The 22,194-nt window shown below is 39.3% G+C and overlaps 1 protein-coding gene across 5 annotated transcripts in view; it reads right to left on the reverse strand.

Moving 5' to 3' along the window:
• Window positions 1-22,194, reverse strand: part of LOC135203587 (CDP-diacylglycerol--glycerol-3-phosphate 3-phosphatidyltransferase, mitochondrial-like) — a 100,873-nt gene that overhangs the window by 62,038 nt on the left and 16,641 nt on the right. For all 5 annotated transcript variants that reach the window (XR_010311967.1, XR_010311968.1, XM_064233364.1 and 2 more), the window contains one exon: window positions 2,791-2,918. Coding sequence is in view for 3 of the 5 variants with exons in the window: in XM_064233364.1 (XP_064089434.1) it covers window positions 2,791-2,918 (128 nt within the window). In the remaining 2 variants the exon portion in view is untranslated. The remainder of the gene's footprint in view (window positions 1-2,790; window positions 2,919-22,194) is intronic.

Genomic DNA, 22,194 nt, shown 5'->3' on the forward strand with positions numbered 1-22,194 from the left:
GGAGAACGTTTGGAAGGGATAGGGCTCTTCCCAGGAGAAGTACTCCTTTCCCGCGAAGGAGTGCGCTGATTTAGAGACAAAAACTTGTTCGAAGTTGAAGGAGGAGAATAATTCCTAGTCAAAAAGGAACTATGAGGATCCTGGAACTTGCAAAGTTCCTTGCGCTTAACAGGCTCTTGGTGCCTGCTCTTCTGATGCTCCCTGACTGACTCCTGGCGCCTTGACTCCTGGCGCCTGAGAGGCTCCTGACGCCCTGACTCCTGGCGCCTGCGAGGCTCCTGGCGCCCTGACTCCTGGCGCCTAACTGACTCCTGGCGCCCTGAATCCTGGCGCTTGAGAGGCTCCTGGAGCCTTACTGACTCGTGGCGTCTGACTGATTCCTTGCGCCTGACTGACTCTTGTCGTCTGCTTGACTCCTGGCGCTCCACAGAATCATGGTGCCTGAACCACTCCTGGCGCTTGTTCGCCTCCTGACGTTCCGAAGGCTCCTGGCGCTTGAACTGATCTCGGCTCTCTTCCGGCTCCTTGAGCCTGAAACGATTGTGACTCCTACTAGATTCCAGACGTCTTCTAGGGGAGCGGCTACGCACTTCCTGAACTACTGGGGAGCGATGAAGTGAGGGGCTTCTGTTAGGCTCCAAAACCCTGTCTTGAGAAGGACGCCTATTCCGTGGAGAAGAGCGCCTATAGGGCGAAGGGCATCGCTTATCAGGCGAAAAGCTCCTGTCAAAGGAGTCTCTGGAATCTGGAGAGAAGCGTCTTGGTGAGTATGAGAGCTCCCTCCTAGCAGAAGAGGGGCGCTTAGTGGAACTCTTGACAGGTAGAGAAACGTCTTTCCTTCTCGTCGAATCTCTGGTAAAAGAGCCTACCAGAGAGGATAACTGTTCCTGAAGGCAGATCAGGAACTTCTTAGTGAGGTCCTGAAGAGAGGGCTCCTCTTGCCTCGACTTCTTATGATCTGAAGGCCAATCCTCAGGAAAACGCTCTGGGCTCGAATCCGCAGCGTCTCCTTTCGGCGCCTTCCAGGCTCTCTTCACAGGGCGCGATTGAGAGGCTGAACTCCATCCACGTGTAGGAGAGGATGAATCTGATGCCGAAAAACACTCCCTTAGGATGCCCTTTCTGCGGCTATCCAAGGCAGCCTGGGACACTACATCAGGATCTGCCGAAGGGACGCCTGACCGTTGGGGATGTTCCACATCCTCCCTGCGGCTTTCGACATTCCTCCTCCCCTGGTCCTGGGAGTTTGAAAGAGGTCTAGGCCTAGGAGCAATGTGGAACCGGTCAGACGCCCCCTCCACTTCACTGGGGACACTGCACATATCACTGTCAACACTCTTACCTTCATCCAAAGCTCGTAACTGAGCTTGCAGCTTTTTGATCGAAGCTGTTACATTTTCCCTTTCAGAGGAAGAATCCTTGGATTCAATACAGGGAGAAGAAGCTGCAGCTAAGGGAGAAATGCTAGTTACAGGAGATTTATTAAACTCTTGTTCCAGCGAACAAGATCTACTTGAGGATCTAACTGAAGCTTTCCTAATCCTATCTCTCTCAAGCTTTCTTACATAAGAAGATAAGTTCTTCCATTCAAGCTCTGTTAACTTCTCGCATTCATTACAGGTGTTGTTAAATGAACATTCATTACCTCTACATTTAGAGCAAACATTATGAGGGTCTACCAAAGATTTCGGCAGCCTAGTCTTACAATCTTCCATTGTACAAACCCTAAACATAGGTGAAGCCTTTGCGTCAGACATCGTGAAAGAACAATCCTAATCAAAGTCGAAAAACAGTCCACAATAAGCGTATGCCATGCCAGAGAAAACAGAATACGTCACCAATATAACCAATCCAAATTCTCGGCAAACGAGTAGAAATCCAAAAATGGGAGGAACGAACAACAGATGTTGTCCGCCCAGCCGACAGAGAAAATCTGGCTTAGAAAACGGGAATGGTTCCGGATCCCGCCACCCAGCGGCGAGAATGGTGGATCACCTGACCTACCTGTCGCGTGTGCCGCGAGTTTTGAAATTCTGTCGGGACGACCGAGTCTATAGCTAAGTATATATCTGCTGGGTAAGTTTTCATGTACAAAAATAACATTTTCACTAGTTTTATTAGTTTTAGTTTCAAAAATTCAAATTGTGGTTTCACAAAACATTTTTTATGAATCTTGGTAACCACTACCAATTTTCACTACACTATGCCTAAGGAATTTAAGTGATGGGGAATGAAATTACTAAGGAATAGTGAGACTCAATCCATCCTTCACCAGCTTGACATAATTTTGTTTCTGCACAAAATATATAACAAATAGACATTCAACTGTCCAGGTAACAAAGATGAAAAAAAGTGAGGATAAAAGGTAAGGATCCACTGATACTACTCTAGCAAGAGGCAAACTTATCTTAGCACAGAGATTAGCAGAAAATGAACCACCAGCTGTAGGCAAGGCAGTTGCTCCCCTCTGCCTGGGGTGATTTTATCTTACTCAGTAGTCTTAATTCAGTGGAACCAGGTTACCCCAGTGAGAGGTGAATATTCAGTAATTTACTATCTCCTCCTTCAGCAAATAAGAACACATTAAAAAGAATATAACATCTCGGACAACCATATTTCTAAGGTCTACTGCATCCTTTATCAAATCTTGAAACATTTACTTTTGGGATGATATAGCTAGCCACATGATAAACTAGCAGAGCATAGCATGAAAAATTTACGACAACGTAAAATATCAATAAAAATTTATAGCATTACCACAAAATTGCATATTACTAGTATATTACATACCCTGACATAATCAAAGAGTCATCAAAGACATAAAGTTTCATATGTTGCAACCCTATGACTTCATTCCATCGTTGAGGGATCAGCCATTTCAAAAAACCTCGAAGATTTGGGGTATGATACAGAGAAACCTGTAAGTATATCAAGAGGGACAGAGAAGAAATATCACTTCCATAATCTTACTAAAAATTAACAATTATAAATCAAAACTAGTTTCTACATAACTACTGTAAACATAAATGCAAATGCTGTATATATAAAAATACTTCTAACTTCCTATGAAAGCCAGTTTCCATTGCCTTCACTCATTCATATATGGGGAAAAGCAGTCCCTTGTGATTTACTGTCAACAACATATGCAATATAAGTCCATGTTGAAAACAAAACAAATATTTAAATTATGTTTTTATTTGGAGCATTCTAAATTACCAACTGTTGTGAATGTACTATAAACCTCTTGATAGCAAATATATACAAAATCCCTAACAGATATATTGTTGTTTCAAATATTTCTTAAGAAGAATAATTAGTACAATGATTCCACAATAATTCCAACTCTGCATGTCAAAACTGAAAAGCTCCTGTAAAAGTTGATATATATTTGTTTTATCTTTTGAATAAAGCAAAGCAGGACAAGTGATGAGAAAAAATTTATATATCTCTATATATATATATAATATAAAGATATATATCATATATTATATATATATAAAATATATATCTATATAGTTATATAAAAGTTTATTTTATTTATTTATTTTATATATATTATATATATATATATATATATATATATTATATATGTATATAATAAAGTTATTATTTAAATTATATATATATATATATATAATATATATATATATAATATATATAATATAAATATATAAAGTTATATATATATATATATATCTATTATATATATATATTTTAATATATATAGAAAATTTATTATATATATAATATATATATATTTATATATATATATATATATATATATATATATACAGAGGTCCCCCCGTATTCGCGGGGGATGCGTACCAGACCCCCCCCGCGAATAGTTTTTTTTTTTTTTTAGAATCCGTGATGTTTGGAACCCCCCCTCTAAAAATGCTCATAAACTCCTATCCTGAACATGCAAACACCAAAGTATCCCTAAAAAGACCATCCTTCATCAAATATACATAAAATATCCTATTATGGTTCATATTAATCTTTGAAATATTATTAATACTGTTTTAAAGTAAATCTTACATTTTATGGTTATACATAAATACATACTATGTACATACTGCGTGACTTAATTACATAAGTGAAAATAATTCAGTCCCCCCATAAGTATTCAGTATGCATGTTTTCTTTCATACTGTTACTATTTGAGACATCCATTTTCTTTTTACAAGGGATACAATTGTATGTGAAATCACAAATACCAAATGTCTACTTAAAAGTATTATCCTACATCAAATATACCATTGAATTGGTATTATTAATATCATTTTAAAGTCATCTTACACATTTTACCATTAGAAATATATAAACAGCCAATAGCAGAGAGAGAGAGAGAGAGAGAGAGAGAGAGAGGAGAGAGAGAGAGAGAGAGAGAGAATAACTCCTTACAATTTCAATAGATTGAAATGAACGTCTGTAGGCAACTTTTTTCCCCTCCCATAAATACATATATTTCTCCAGAGAAGAGAGAAAGAGAGGACTGTGCAATATGTTTGTCTGTCTATCAATTCTTTTGCTGAGAGCGAGAGAGATAAAAGAAGGAAGAAATAGAAACACCAAATGTATACCTTATGTAACATCCTGCATCAAATTTACCTTAAATTATTATCATATTACTGTATTAATCTTAGAGATTGTATTAATATAATTTCTAAGTAATCCTAAACATTAGTAGCCTTAAAGGATACGTACTTATAACACTTGCAGCCAAGAGAGACAGAGTTACCACTATGACAAGTATCTTGGAGAGAGAGAGAGAGAGAGAGAGAGACCTTACCTTACAGACCTTACATCTTGTTCGGGTTGCCCCAGGTCCCTCAGTGTGAGGCACCTCTAATGTCTACCAGAGAGTTGCTAGTACATCTTCCGGTATATTTTGCATCTTCCAATCTTGGATGGTCTGGGATGCAGTTTAGATATTTGTCGAGCTTATTCTTAAACACATCTACGCTCACTCCTGATATATTCCTCAGATGAGCTGGCAACGCATTGAATAGACGCTGCATTATCAATGCTGGTGCGTAGTGGATTAATGTCCTGTGTGCTTTCCTTATTTTTCCTGGTATAGTTTTGGGCACTATTAATCTACCTCTGCTTGCTCTTTCTGATATTTTTAGTTCCATGATATTTTCTGCTATTCCTTCTATCTGTTTCCATGCCTGAATTATCATGTAGCGTTCTCTTCTCCTTTCTAGACTATATAATTTTAAGAATTGTAGTCTTTCCCAGTAGTCTAGGTCCTTAACTTCTTCTATTCTAGCTGTAAAGGACCTTTGTACACTCTCTATTTGTGCAATATCCTTTTGATAGTGTGGGTACCATATCATATTGCAATTCAAGTGGACTACGAACATATGTTTTATAAAGCATAATCATGTGTTCAGCTTTTCTTGTTTTGAAGTGCCGTAACAACATTCCCATTTTTGCTTTACATTTTGCCAACAGAGTTGCTATTTGATCATTGCATAACATGTTCCTATTCATCATCACACCAAGGTCTTTAACTGCTTCCTTATTTGTGATGGTCTCATTATTAGGTCCCTTATATGCATATAGCTTTCTTTCTCTGTCTCCATAATTTATTGATTCAAATTTATCAGAGTTAAATACCATCCTATTTACCTCTGCCCAATCATATACTTTGTTAAGGTCTCTTTGTAGAGCGTTCCTATCTTCATCACAAGTAATTTCTCTACTTATTCTTGTGTCATCTGCGAAACTACTCACTACCGAATCCTTCACATTATTGTCTATGTCTTCAATCATAATAACAAACAGTATTGCAGCTAACACCGTACCTTGCGGCACACCGGATATTACCTTGACTTCATCCGATTTCTCGTCGTTTGCAATAACTATCTGTTTTCTGTTGTGTAAAAATTCTTTTAACCATCTTCCTACTTTATCCACGATATTGTGTTTTCTAATTTTCTTCGCTATATATTATGGTCTACTTTATCAAAAGCTTTTGCAAAGTCTAAATAAACCACATCTGTTTCATTTCCGCTTTTCATATTTTTGAATATGTTCTCACGGTGGACTAACAGTTGGGTTTGTGTACTTTTTCCGGGTACGAAACCATGTTGTCCTTTATTAAACAAATTATTTTTTATTAAATGTTTCATAATATTTTTCTTCATTACCCTTTCATACACTTTCATAATATGTGATGTTAGACTCACAGGCCTATAATTACTTGCCTCTAGTCTTGATCCACTTTTGAAAGTAGGGGTAATATATGCTAATTTGTGCTCATCATAAATCTTGCCTGTATCTACACTTTGTCTTAATAATATTGCAAGTAGCTTTGCGATAGAATGAACTACTTTCTTTAACAAAATAGCAGGAATTCCATCAGGCCCTGCAGCAGCTCCATTTTTAATTTCATTAATAGCCTGCACAATATCAGCTTCATTAATATCTATGTCAGCTAAATATTCACTATTTTCATCCCTTACTTCTATATCATTATCTTCATTATCTATTCTAGGGGTGAATTCTCTCTTATATCGTTCTGCCAGTATGTTGCAAATTTCCTTTTTTTCATTCGTTAATCTCCCTTCAATTCTCAGAGGGCCTATTTCTATTCTTCTTTTATTCATCTTCTTCGCATATGAGTATAATAGCTTGGGGTTTTGCTTGATATTTAATAGGGTTTTTTTCTTCCAAGTCCCGTTTTTCATTTTCTTTTGATTGTATAATCTTTTGTTCTGCATTTTCTATCTTACTTTTTAGTCTATAACTTTCCATGCATTTTTTTCTTTTGCAAGACCTTTTTTCCACTTTCTGATTTTCTGGAACAAGATCCTTCTGTCTCTTGGTATGCATGAATGATGTTTACTTTTCTTCTTCGGTATATATTTTTCCACTATTTTCTCCAATATTTTATATAATATCTCCGTATTTACCCTTATGTCATCACTTACGAAAATGTTATCCCAATCTTTGTTTAATTCTTCATTAATTTCTGACCATTTTATATTTTTACTGTAGAAGTTGTATTTTCCATATCCTTCCCACTTTTTCATTTCTTGCTTATCTCTATTTTCACTTGCTTTGGAATGAACTGTTAATTCTATGACATTATGGTCTGAAATATTCGCATTATAAACCATTATTTCTTTAAACATAATTCATCTCGTTCACAAATACTAGGTCTAAAGTATTTTCCTTTCTTGTTGGCCGGTGATTTATTTGTTGAATGTTGTATTCTAGTAGCATATCTAATAGCTTTTCAAATTGCCTCTTATCTTCTGCACTACTATTACTCTCTTTTTTATATGTATAAGTACAACCACAATCTCCTATTCGTTCTTTCCATTCTACGAAAGGAAAGTTGAAGTCACCAGATAGGAGAATAGTCCAGTCCTTGTGATTTCTACATATATCATCCAATTTTTCAATTATTAAGTCAAACTCTTTAGTATAGGAGGTCTATATATTACTATGTTCATCAATTTTTCAGATTCAAATTCTACCGCTATTAGTTCACATTCTGAGTTACTATATTTCTCATATATTTTTCCTTGTTTTTTGTCTTTCCCATATATTGCGGTTCCCCCTTGATTCCTATTTTTTCTATCTGATCTATAAGTTTGGAACCCATTTATTTGATCATCATTCCCAGTCTCTTGGGATACCGGTTTCACTTATATTCATTATATCTATTTTCTTTTTTTTATTTCATTTTGGGTTAGTTTCTTCTAAGTACTCTATTTTTCTTTTTGAGTTACTCGTAACTAAACCCTGCGCATTCATCACTATGATGGTTTGCGTGTTTTCTCCTTCATTTAATACTGGTAGTAATAAGGATTTTCCCATGTCTCTTTCCTGTTCTGGTATGTTGTTCTTTTTTTCATTTTCAGAAATTCTGACATTAAAAAATCCAACTTTTCCATAATATTTGATCTTCCTTCATCATAATTATTCATTTTGTGTCTGAATCTGCAATTTTCTCCGTTTCTGCAATATCCTCTTGCATAATAAATACAGTTATTATCTCTTGAGTAGAATTTCGGAGCTGATGCTTTGAAATTTTTTGCTGACACCTCTGCATATCTCATTGGTGGTTTGCTTTTCTCTTTTACCTGATATTCTTGATTTCTCTCTTTATTTGTTTCTTTCTTATTTTGGATTTTATTACTTGGTTGGTTATTTATTTGATTATGATTCATGGCTACAGAGAGAGAGAGTTGTCCTTACAGTATTTAAAAGAGAGAAATGGAATGATTATTGTATTTAAAATACTCGCATATGAATTTTGGAAATATTAATGATAAACTTATTACATACATGTCCATGAAAATGATCTCATCTCAGTAAGAGAGAGAGAGAGAGAGAGAGAGAGAGAGAGAGAGAGAGAGAGAGAGAGAGAGATTACATAAAACCATTAAATTCGTTGACCATTGTATGGCATTGTTACTTTCCCAGCTCGAGCGTCACTGGAGTTGAGGTAGGGAAATTGATACAGGAAAAGACGAAGGGAAGAATTTTCATTTGAAATTAGTTATCGTATTATTACTACTTCTATTATTATTATTATTATTATTTGAAAATAAAATAAACACGTGCATCTACCATAAAAATTCTCTTATCTTAGTAAGAAAGAGGAGTTATCCTTACAAGTGAAATGGAAAGGTCATTTTCATCTCTTTAAAATACTACCATTATGAATTTTGTAATTACAGTTTTATTATTATTATTATTATTATTATTATTATTATTATTATTATTATTATTATTATTATTATTATTAAATAACTGAAATTATCAATAAACATTTTACATACTAGTACCATAAAAATTCTTCATCTCAATAAAAGAGAGAGAGAGAGAGAGAGAGAGAGTTTATCTCTCTCCGTTCTCTCAAAAAATACTTATAATGCTTCCAGCGAAAGAGAGGGAGGGAGTTACCACTACGACAAACATTATCTTGTGTGGCGAGAGGAGAGAGGAGAGAGAGAAGAGAGAGAGAGAGAGAGCAGAAGAGAGAGAGAGAGAGAGAGAGAGAGAGCAGAGAGTAACCTTAATTAAAAGTGACATGGATAGATAGTATTGTATTTCTTTAAAATACTATCACATAATATGAATTTTGTAATTAACAGTTATTATTATTATTATTTAAAAGTATTAAAAACAAATAGTACAAGTACTATAAAAAAAATCTTGAGTCTCAGTAAATGAGAGATGAGAGAGAGAGAGAGGAGAGAGAGAAGTTCGAGGGAGAGAGAGAGAGAGATGGGGGGGGGGGGGGGGGGAATTTCATGAGCACTTGATGGCAGCAACAAAACAGCTCCTTCCCCCTCCTGTCATCTTAACTTGATATGTATATCTGACAGTTTTAGTACCTGGAATTACAGGAAGAAGACTGGGATTTCCTTCATTCTTCCATAATTTTTTAAATTTAAAAGCTAAATCTTACTAATTCACTATGGTATTTTCTTTAATGAATTGATATTATTGCTGTATAAATTAATATTAATAGTTGAAAATAGTTCGAACAACTGCTAAATGAAGAAATTGAAAGACTTGTAAGAGAGGATGGACAAGTAAACATGGGAATGGTAATGGGGATATCTAGGGATGAAGTGATACGAGCCTTAAAAAGAATGAGGATTGGGAAAGGCAACAGGACCTGACTTAATCCCACCCAGTCGAAGTTTGGAAAGAAACCTTAGGAGAGGAAGGGGTAGACATCTTGTATGATCTGATGGTAAAAATATTCGAACAGGAAAAGATACCAGAAGAATGGCGGGAAAGCATATTGATACCTATATTAAAGGTAAAGGGATGTCCAGGAATGCAGTAATTATAGAGGTATAAAACTAATGTCTCACACGTGAAGATTTTGGAAAGAATAATAGATAGCAGGCTGAGAGAGGAAGTTAGAATAGGGAAGGAACAGTTAGGATTTATGAAGGGAAGCGGCACAACGGATGGAATATTTTGCATAAGGCAGCTAATGGAGAAATTCAGAGAAAAACAACGAGACCTGCATCTGGTATTCATAGACCTGAAAAGGCCCTATGACAGAGTGCCAAGGAAGAAATATGGAGAGTTGAGGGAGAAGATGGTGCCGGAAAAGTATGTCAGAATTATTCAGGAGATGTACAGGAATGTGTATACTAGAGTGAGGAGTAGTGTTGGAGAGACGGATGGATTTGAGATAGGAGTTGGATTACACAAGGGGTCAGCACTTAGCCCATTCATCTTCAACATCTTGATGGAAGTAATGACCAGGGATGTTAGAGAAGCAGTGCATGGTATACGCGGATGACATTGTGTTGTGTTCAGAGGGGGAGGAGGAGTTGGATGGGAGGTTGGAGAGGTGGAGAGAAGCACTTGAGGAAAGAGGAATGAGAATAAGCAGATCAAAAACCGAATATATGTGTTCTAGTATTACTGAGGACGGTGGAAGTAGCATAAGATTGGGTGGGGAGGAAATAAAGAAAGTACAGAAGTTCAAGTACTTAGGGTCCGTATTAGAGGATAGTGGAAGCATGGACCAAGAGGTGAGACACCGAATTCAGGCAGGATGGAATAACTGGAGGTCTGCATCAGGGGTCCTCTATGACAAGAAGGTCCCCTCTGAAATTGAAAGGAAAGTTCCATAGGACGGTGGTCAGACCAGCAATGTTATATGGAACAGAAACAGCAAGTATGACGGAAAACAGAGGAGAAGAAGATGGATGTAGCAGAAATGAGAATGTTGAGATGGATGTGGCGAGTACGGGAAGTAAGATAGGATTAGAAATGAGTATATAAGAGGATTGATAAAGGTAGCTGAAATATCGAAGAAAATACAGGAAGGAAGGCTTCGATGGTATGGACACCTGTTACGAAGGGAGGAAAGTCATGTTGGAAGACATACGATGGAAATGGAAGTGCACGGTAGAAGGAAGAAGGGAAGACCAAGAAAGAGATGGCGTGATTGTGTATGGGGAAGATATAGAATTGAAAGGTATAAATGAGAACGAGGCACAGGACAGAAATCGATGGAGACAACTCATTCGCAATGGCGACCCCATATAAAAATGGGTTTAAGCTAGGAAGAAGAAGATTTGAAAATAGTAAATCACTTATTTATCATACAAAAAAACATACATCTTTGTAGGAGAGAGAGAGAGAGAGAGAGAGAGAGAGAGAGAGAGAGAGAGAGAGAGAGAGAGAGAGAGAGAGAGAGAGAGAATTATTATTTTTATCATGTGATATCATTTAAACTTATTAAACTTACTAATACAGTATTAATCAAAATTAATATTTAAAAATTAGTAAATCACCTTTTTGTATCATAAAAATGTATTCAGTCATGAAAATAAACATCAAAATACACTAATTAGTGATTATTTTCGTCGGAAAATTCCGCGAAATGGGCGAGTCCGTCTGCGAATAATTTCTAGATAGGTTCCGAAGAAAAATCCCGCGATCGTGTAAGTCCGCGAATCCGGAGAACGCGAATACGGGGGGACCACTGTATATGTATATATATAAATATACATCTATATATAGTATATATTATATAGATATATATATATATATATATATATATATATATATATATATATATATATATATATTAACATTGCTACTTTCAAAATGCATGTTTCCCCTCTTTGAAATGTCACGTAAGATTGTGCAACATTTTTTCAGATTCCTAGATTAGCTTAGAATAGGATGTTTTAAAATGTGTGTTCAGATTTTGCATTGCATGTTGTAAAAGAATATATATTAACGTAGAATGTAAAAAGAGAGAGATTTTTTGTTTTTTGTCTGTTTGAAACTACGAGTGTTTAACTTTTATGTCAACACTGTAAGATTAGGGGTCTGCGAGATCCATTTGCTTTCCTAAATCTGTCAACGCATGTGATAGCGAGAGAATTGAGTCTTGCGTTGTTATCAAAACATGTCAATCTTAATTGTCGCTCAGCCTCCGTTTCGATCGAGTAGAGTACGTCTTTTTTTTTAACAGACTCGTCTTGTACGCGTATGTCTTTGTCAAGTCCCACGTGGGAATTGCACATTTTGTATGAGAGATTGCATCAGATCTCGAACTTTCCGGAAGCTTTCGTGCCAAGAACGTTTTTGACATCTGCCCTCTCCAGCTTCCGTAAAGGAAGAGATTTTATTCTATCATAGAACCTCGAGGCGGTTAGATCTCTCTCTCTCTCTCTTCTCTCTCTTCTCCTCTCTCTCTCTCTCTCTCTCTCTCTCTCTCTCTCTCTCTCGACATTATTGAGATTATATTAACGTAACGTAAATTGGTCACTCGTAACCTAGAATTTCATATTTGATATTTCTTAGAGTTTATTTAGTGTTATTTAATTTCTTTTGTGGAATCTGAACAAACATCATTTCGTAACGGCGCCTGGTTTTTGTGAAATTGTGTAAGACAAGACTGCAGCAGAGAAAGAAGTTGGCTATACCAAAAAAAGGTAAAGTGTTATATTTTTATTAGTTGCAAAAACAACGGATAGGAATTGTGTAACAATAAAGGATAGGAATTGTGTTTAACTAATAACGGATAGGAATTGTGTTTAACTAATAACGGATAAGAATTGTGTTTAAAAAACTAATAATGGATAGGAGTGGTTTTAACTAATAATGTTAGGAAACAGTGGTTAACTAATAACAGGTGGTTATGAAGGTTTGGTAAAAACTGTTGGTTACAGTGTTTTGAGTGAAAAAGATTTACACTTACACATTACTGATTTTTTGTGTTTTGTGTTTGTTCCATTGTTTGTGCACTATTTCATTTTCTTATTGAAGTGTGTCTTTTTATTTTATACAATAGTACCTCGAGATACGAAAGGCTCAACTTACGAAAAATCCAAGTTACGAAAGCAAAGACGAAAAAATTTTACTGCTCTAACAAATACGAAAAGTTTTCAAGATACGAAAAGATTTCTGAAAAGTCCGAGATTCGCCCCATAACAATTTTGAAACTCGCGCCGCCACGCCGCCCATCTTAGTTATAGTAGACTCGCCACCATCCATCCTGCTCTCCCATTGGTTCCTGATGCTAGCCAAAGCCATGAATCCTTCTCTCTAATTGGACAGCATCCTCCCATCATGCATCTTCTACATACGTACTACATGTTGGCGTGCTTTACCTCGGCCACTTCGCACCTGAAATTTTACCGTACGCAATCGGCATTCGTTCGCTGCAACGATTTCGTTTAGTAACGTAAAATTCGTTAGTGATTTTTTCGTTGCAGTACATACATATTATCGTGTTGTGAGAACGTAACTTAATTAACGTACAGTACATAGAGTCATGGGTCCCCGGAAGAAAGTTGCTGAAGTTCACAGAAAGAAGAGAATGCTTTCTATGGAGACAAAAATGGAGATAATAAAAAAGTATGAAGCTGGCTTGCGGTTGAGTGTGATCGCTAAGGAATAAGGCCGAAATCCGTCGACGATAGGCACCATCCTTAAGCAGAAGGAAGCCATCAAAGCAGCTACACCTTCCAAGGGCGTCACTATTTTGTCCAACAAGAGGAGCCATGTGCATAATGAAATGGAAAGGCTGCTTCTTGTATGGATCGAGGACAAAGAAATCGATGGCGATACGATAACCGAGATGGCAATCTGCCAGAAGGCCAGCGCTATTTTCGTCGATTTGATTGCCTAAGCCAAAGACGACGGCGGAGAGGGGACATCAACGGCAACCCCAGAGTTCAAGGCTTCTCATGGGTGGTTCGAAAAATTCCGTAAACGGACTGGCATCCATTCGGTGGTGAAGAAATTGAAATTACGTAAACTATAAAAAAGTAAAACGAAATGTAAAAATAAAAAAAAGACAAAATAAATTTTATTTTAAGTTTTTTGTAAACTTAAGTGTTACAATTTTGTTAATGTGTTTTGTAAAGTTTAGTTTGTTTTTTGACATTTTTTTATGTGTTTCGTAAAGTTAAGTGTATGTATCTGCCGTTTGTCCTCCTCCTCCTCCTCTGCCGCCACTTTCGGAGATAGCCTCACTCGAAAGGTAAGCTTCGACATTTTACGTTACAGTAATAATATTTCTTGTACACTAATATACACTTTATTTACAGGTTTGGATTTTTATTCTTAATTTAGGTATTGAATGGTCCAAATTGTTGTAGTATTTCATTATTTATAGGTCAATTTAGCTTTATTATGAAATTTAATGGGGTGTTTTTGGAGGGCTTGGAACGGATTAGCCATTTTACATGTAAAATGTGTTCCAAGATACGAAAAACTCATTATACGAAGGCCGCCTCGGAACGGATTAATTTCGTATCTCGAGGTACTACTGTATTTTCATTTGCATCCACAATTTAATTGACTTAGTTATTTTCATTGCTTTATCATTGCACATTTAATTAAATTTAACACTTGTGAATTAATTTGCATTTACTTAGAATTCTTTTCAAGATTTATTGTTGTTTAGCACTTGTGAATTAATTTCAGATTTTCAATTATTGCCTAACACTTTGAATTTTGATTGAATTAATTTTCTTGAATTTTGTGATAAATTAATTCTGATTTAATTTTACTTAATTTGATTCAAGAATTAATTAAACTTTCCTTTGTTTTCAAGTAACAGTAATTTTCCCTGATATTGCGAATTTCACTTATAAATTTTGAGTTTAATAATAAATTTTTTTATTTAAAATTTTTATAAGTATTTTATTTTTATCCCAGTATATTTTCATTTGATTATATTAATGATAGGTAGAAACATAAAGTGGTAATTGATTTGCTTTCCTTCAATTTACTTGAAGTGACTTAGAACCAGGAAAGTACTTAAACTTCTGAAATCAGGGAAATACTTAGATTTTAAAATGTTGTTGATGGAGTGGTGCCCTTTGTATTAATTTAATTACTTACAAGATTACCTCACACCTGTTTTTGATGAACTTAGTCTGGTTTTCTGCAATACTGGTAAGTGTTAAGGGATCACTGTTGACCTTTAGAGTATTCAGTCGTTTAAACGTGTTATGAGGGTTCAGGTGTCGGGCTTTTTGTAGGGTAACATTAAATGAATGGTAAGTGTAGTAACCAGATACTTGGCACTTTGTAACAATATACACTATATATATATATATATATATATATTATAATATATATATATATATATATATATATATATATAGTATATCTTATATATATATATATATATATATATATATATATATATATATACATATATATATATATATATATATATATATATCTATATATATATATATATATATATATATATATAGTATATATATATAGATATATATATAAGGGATTTTGACATAAGGAAAAATGACTATTTCTATTGGGCGATTGGCTCGTGTCGCCAGCGAAATATCCTTTAATCTATTATTTCTAGGGTAAATGTACTAACACATACCAGAGAATAAATAAAATAAAGAAAAAGGTCAGTATAACTGACTCGCTCACCCTCCAAGAGGGTGTCGGTATGAACACTAGGCGAGTGAGACCACTACCACGAGCCAAATACCAATAGAAAATCTCCCACACAACAAAAACCCTCCATGAGGAGAGCCGACCCACAGAGTGAGCAGCTCGTACTACTACTATCCATCCCATGCTGCCGACTGCTGCGCCTCTGGTGGCCATCCTGCAAGTTAGCAGACAATCTTGGGCGAAGGGCATGGGTAGGGTGGGATTTCGCTGGCGACACGAGCCAATCGCCCAGAAATAGATTTTTCCTTACGTCAAAATCCCTTTTCTGGGCTCAGCTCGTGTCGCTGCGCGAAATCGTACCAGAGAAATAGCACAAGATTGTAAACAAAAGTAATAAAATAAATCAGAATAGGTCTCAAATAAAAAATAAAGTAAATATAAAAAAGAATATAATTGCTAAGAAGATACAAATACACAGTGATAACAAATAGAAATATGCTTAAATTACCCTTAATTCTAAACATGTTTCTTATCATAAGGTAATTTACATACGTACAGAGGTAAATGGCTTACATGTACAAAATGTATCTGTGTAAAGGCTGTATCAAAATATAATAGCAATTAGAGTAGCAATGAACAAATTAAACAACAATGGATAATAGATAAGGAATGCATATGACTTAATATACAAAACCCGTAACCATTATAAATGAGATGTATCCCCTAGCATAAAAATAAGGGGTAACATCCATGAGATGAAAATCCATAATCATCTGTGAGTGTCCCTAGCAAAAACTAAGGGGCACCCACTACATCATCATAAAAGCAGCTAAGACACCAGGTGAATGTAAATGAACACGGTAGGAATAGACGAACTGTTGGTGAAGCAGGTAGAAAGGAGGACTGAATCTTCTACTACAAATTAACTAGAGTCAGGGGAAACTATGTTTCCGCTGCTACTGCTGAAAATTTCAGAGCTTCCAAGGACAATTAAGGTAATGGCGTTTAAACACTGTCGGCGATTTCCATCCGGTATACTTTTTCAACTCATCGAAGTTCATGTGTTGGAAATAATTGATTGAGGTGGCTACTGCCCTAACATCATGTGCTTTCGGGAAAGAGTCAGGATTGGCTTGCTTAATAAAGTACAGGATTTGCTGCTGCCTGATGCCTTTAATGGATAAAGTACCACCTTTTTCCCTCTAAAGAGGGGACCCGATGAGGATGAGGAAGGTCCTGGACAGAAAGGCTCGTAAGGTTGTAACTGGGCAAAGAGATACTCTTGTGGAAGGGGTAGTACCTTCCAGGGTTCCCACCTCATCAAAGGATCTTCATTCTTTGCTAAAAAGCTACGTTCCAGAGAAAAGTAGTACTTCCCCTGTGGGAAGGAATTGAATATGATCCGGATGCTTCTGGATAAAGCCGACAGTTCTGAAATTCTTGCTCCTGAAGCTAAGCTTAATAAAAACAGGGTTTTCCTTAAGAGCATTATAAACGAGCATGTGTCATTATCGGTTTCTGAAGCCAGTTTTAGAACATCGTTAAGAACCATGAAACTGACGTAGGCCTTACAGAAGGTCTAAGTCTAGCACATGCCTTGGAATAGACGAGAAGTAGGAATCCGTCAAGTCTATGTTGAACCCAAATTGAAATATCTTTTTCAAGGCTGACTTGTTGTCGTAATCGTGCTAGCTGCTAAACCTTTTTCAAATAAGGATCTGAAAAAGGATATAGCTGAATTAACTGTCATGATTCTAATATCAGATTCTCTCAGGAAGATTGCTAACTTTTTGACAGCAGCATCGTACTGTCTCAAAGTTGAATCCCTTTTATCGGATTCCAAGAAGAAAATATTCTGAGGGTCAATATTCGCATCCCTTTTTCCGCAAACTTCATGAAATCCATAAAGTTAGGGTTTTGAGAATCCCTGAGGAAGCGAACACAGTCTTCGTTTGTACTGACTGGGAGAGCTTGGGATTGGGGATCCGAAGAGGACGAAGGCCCAGCTCCAGAATTAGGGATACCAATTGCTCTTCGGCCAGTCTGGGGCTACTAGAGCCACTTGACCTTGAACGTCCTGAGTTTGTTTAAACTTTCATAAGAAGATTCACTGGGGGAAAGACATAAATCTTCTTCAGTTGTTCCAGTCTAGAGCCAGGGCGTCCGTGGCATAGGCCAGAAGGGTCCAGGTTGGGGGCTACATACAGGGAAGTTTGTGATTCGCTTGAGATGCAAAGAGATCCACCTGTAGCCCTGGGACTCTTTGAAGGATCCATTGGAACGAACTGTTGTCCAGTGACCATTCCGACTCTAGGGGCACTGATCGGGATAACGCGTCTGCTATGACGTTTCTCACTCCAGCTATGTGAGTGGAGGAGAGATGCCAACTGAACTTGTCTGCCAGGGAGAAGATGGCTACCATCACATGATTTAGATGACGTGACTTGGAGCCTCCTCTGTTTATACAATGTACTACCACTGCGCTGTCCAGAACTAGCTTTATGTGGGATACTTTGGTGGGCGCAACCTTTTTTAGCGTCAAGAACACCGCCATTGCCTCCAATACGTTTATATGGAACTGACTGAACTGAGGTGACCAAGTTCCTTGAACCTTTTGGATCTGTGAATACCCCCCCCAACCGCTTAAGGACGCGTCTGTGTGGATGGTAATCCCCGGTGGAGGGAACTGAAGGGGTACTGACACTGACAAATTCTTGACTTCCGCCCACGGCCGAAGACGATTCTTTAGAATCAGAGGGACTGAGGATAGTTTGTCCCTGGCCCTGACATTTGCTCGTGAACGCCAGATTCTGGTTAGGTCTTTCAGTTTGGCTTTTCATTAAGACGCTCGTCACTGATGCAAACCGGAGAGAACCCAGGATCCTCTCCTGAGCTCTCCTTGACGCCAGTTTTGTGACTTAGAAATTGCTTGACTGACTTCGCTATTTCTTTCCTTTTGGTTGATGGAATCGACAGAGTATGGGAGGATAGATTCCATTGAATGCCCAGCCACTGAAAGTCTGACTCTGGAGTGAGTCTTGACTTGGTCCTGTTATCTTGAAGCCTAGATATTCCAGGAACTGAATCACTTCAGTGTAGACCAATCGTCGAGATACGCTACTACCATAATCCCTTGTGATCTGAGTTGTTGCACTACCGCTTCCGCTAGTTTCGTGACACCCTGGGTGCCACGTTGAGTCCGAAGGGAACTACTTGAAGGAGAATGCCTGGTCTCCTATCTTGAAACCCAGATACGGACGGAAGTGTCTTGCAATAGGGATATGATAGTAGGCGTCTGTAAGATCGATAGAGGTGTGACGGCCCCACGGGGGAAGTAAGGTCCGCACCTGTGAGATCGTGAGCATCTTGAAACTTGTCGCAGCGGATGGCTAAGTTTAAGCGGGACAAGTCTAAGATTACCTCCTTTTCTGTGAGCCTTTCTTTGGCACGCTGAACAAGCGACCTTGAAATTTTAATCTCTTGACTTGCTATAGCTCTTTCTGAAGGAGGTCCTTTGCGTACTCTGTCAATTCTTTGGAAGGAAGTTGACGGAAAGGTCTGGATGGAGGTGGGTTCGTCAACCAGCTCCAACCCAGGCCTTTTGACACTATGCTCTGAGCCCATTCGCTGAAGTTCCACCGGTGGCGAAAGTGAAACAGCCTCCCTCCTACCTGAAGTTCTTCATTGGTTCTGGTAACCGCCTCGGCCTCGGCCTCTGAAGTGCTTTCCCCTGTTAAAGGGGCCTCCGATCCTCTCCCACGAAAGGAACGCTTACCTCTGCCTCCCTTACCCGAGCGGTCATACTTCTGTGAAGCTTGACTCTCGAAGGCTTGATTGTAGCTGGAGAGATGGCGTAAGAGGTGGAGGGCTGAGGCTGAGGGGATATCACATAAATTGGCTGTGATTGAGCCTTAGAGGTGGAAGGTTGGGCTGTTTGCACTAAGGGCACCGCTGGAACTTGCTGAGGAAAGCGTGGCTGCTTTTTTCTGATAAGGGTGGAAAGGCCTAGGTTTCCTCTGTCCTTACCTTTAGGTGTTAGGTCTTGGTCTCCTCTTAGCCGTAAGGCCCCAACGGTCCTTAAGGGCTCTGGTTCAGCCTCGTAGCCTCTGACTGGACTTCCTTCACCATAGCTTCTGGGAAGAGATCTGCTCCAGATGTTAGACGAGAGTAACTATTCGGCTCATGTCGAATGGTTGCCTCTTGTAGGACATGCTTCCTACAATTCGTTCTAGCAGTGGCAAACTCAAACATATCCGACTGTACCGTTTGAGTCAGGGCTTTGGTCATGAGCTTAAAAAGCGGTTCTGAGCCAATAAGCTATGGTTGCTACCTCGGACATAGCCATAGAGTTAATTGATCTGGCTAATCGCGATTTCGCGTCAAATTCAGCCTGAATAAGGCCATCTGGGAGCCTTGGTAGCTTTTCACCAAACTGCTCCATAGCACAGTCCGGTTGAGTTTGCCAGCTGAGAAGGTGTTTTGGCAAGTCCTCCCACAATTCTCCGGCTGAAGGGAGCAACGGAGATGTGGGATCTGCTTCCTTCAATGAAGGCATGGGTTCCCCCTTCTGGGCCGCTGGGATGGTAGACCTCGCGATCTTTGTCAGGAACGGGAGCGGGGTACTCTCATCCATTGTGAAAATGGTAAAGGGACTCTTGAAAGGTTGTATCCTGGTATTAGAACAATCCATGTCCTCTAAACATCTGAGCCATTCTCTCTGAGCCTGGTCTCGTGAATAGAGGACTGTCTCCTTTGGTACCCTATCATCCCGAACCATGGCTGAAGCTGTAAGCCTTGCGTAGCCTATGAACGGAGGCTGGAGGTCTTCCTGGAAGAACTCGAAGTCCTCTATCCTTCGAGTTCCGAATTCCGGTATGGAAATGAGACCGTCTTGGAGGGGGCGTATGACGCTACTCTCCATGGATTGTTCATCGAGAACGGAGGTAGCGAGTCATACGGAGGAAGCTGAGTTCCACTCGTATTGGAAAGTGGAGGAGAGGCTAGAGGGGCTTCTCTCAGTCCGGCTATAATGGAGTCTTGGGAAGTAATCCTATCCGACAGACGAGAGATCATTTGTTCCATGCTACTCTTTAGGGACCCCACCAGGTCGCCCACTTGTTGCAACAGGCCAGCATTGGAGTCCAAGGCCGGAGCTGCTGCGGAGGTGAGGGGTGGCCCTGAACCGGAACCAAGGGTAGCGGAACTGGTGACTCTGCCGGAGTGCGAGATCTCTCTCGGGAGGATTTACTCCTCGAGGACTTAGAGCGGAGCTAGAAGCTTTAGACCTGTCTGCTCCGGATTCGCAGAGGAGACTTACGTGAGGAGGATGACGGCCGAAGCCGATTCTTAGACGACGGACGATTGCCTTAGTCAAGGATTTCACTGCTTGACCCTTGATCTTAGGCCTAACCGAAGCGTCAGGAGGAGTATATAATTCATCACCTGTAAAGCCTTGGAAGGATGTGAGAGGTTGCAGGAGTAGAAGAAACCAGTTACACACCCAAGGGTGACCCTGGTGTCCACCCTACTTACCTCGACCAACAGGTCGTCTACACCTACCATAGGTTCCACATTAATATCTAGAAGTCGCGACGTCCGTGGAGATATCCTGTCTTGGTCAGTTAATGAGGCAGCCAGCTGTTGTTGGATGAAGGCGATAGTAGGGGCCGCCTCTACTGGGTCGACGTATCCTGTCGCCTTGCCTCCGGGGAAGATTAACAGCGCCAACCGTTTCTCCAAGATGTAGGGCATACCCTTGGCGGCGTTCTTCCAAAACCGCGCGCCCAGGCCGCAGTTGCCATCGGTCTATCCTTCACTGCCGGCGCCTGGACGAGAGGGTGGGCGTAGATTAGATTTAGAGAAGAATTCACTTAAAAACTCAAAACTTTGAAAATATAGCTTTAAACTTAGGAATGCCTTAAGTTAAGTTGGATGATGAAAACTTAAGCACTAAAACAGAAGCGGAGCAGCTACCGGAGATGGAATACTCACCCCTCTAAAAGCTGGCTCACCAGATCGTACATATGGTACACGTCTCATGGTACCAGACCTGGATGTCCCCGTGCAGCGTCGCGCATGGAGCATGGGACCGGCAAACTTCGTGTCCACATGGGTCCTGAAGTGTGGCGGCGCATCCCGGATGCTCACAGTTAGTGGCCTGTAAGTGGGAAGACACATGAGTATCTTAAAGAATAACACTTACAGGCTAAAGGACAGAAGAACTCCGTTGCATGCCGGATCTCGGAAAAAATTTGGGCATACCCCCCCCCTGCCTCGCCTGAATAGGCTATATCCCGGAGATATCCGGTAAGATATGTAAGGGAGGGGGGAAAAAGGTTTAAGGTACTTAAGATAAACTTATAGTTAATCTAATAACTCTTAAACCTAAAACTCAAACGAACCGGACCAAGTCCAGTGCGTAGCGGAGTTTAGTAACTCAGCAATGCGGTAAGGTTAGCAGGGACCCCCCGTATGTTCCGGTCCACTCTACGGGTGGACTAACATCTTCCCGCTGGATGCCAGGACTCCGATCAGGAAAGAAGTCCGCTAGCAAGGTCGGGAAGCGAGGAGACATACAGGCTCGAGCGAACCGGAGCGACAAGGAAGCAACGGATGGGGGAAAGGCCAGTACCCCCCACCACATCACCACCGGGCCGGACCGAGAAGCCGGAGAGGTCGCGTCCAGTCTGGGTCTGTCCCGTCTCCCTGGCCCCCCCGCCTGGGGGGAGAGGGGGAGGCATGCTCGGTATGTGGAGCGAGCGTGGCAGACCGACCCACCCTCCCCCGACTCTATGGAAG

This window comes from Macrobrachium nipponense, chromosome 36 (genome assembly GCF_015104395.2).
Source record: "Macrobrachium nipponense isolate FS-2020 chromosome 36, ASM1510439v2, whole genome shotgun sequence".
Lineage (NCBI taxonomy): Eukaryota > Metazoa > Arthropoda > Malacostraca > Decapoda > Palaemonidae > Macrobrachium > Macrobrachium nipponense.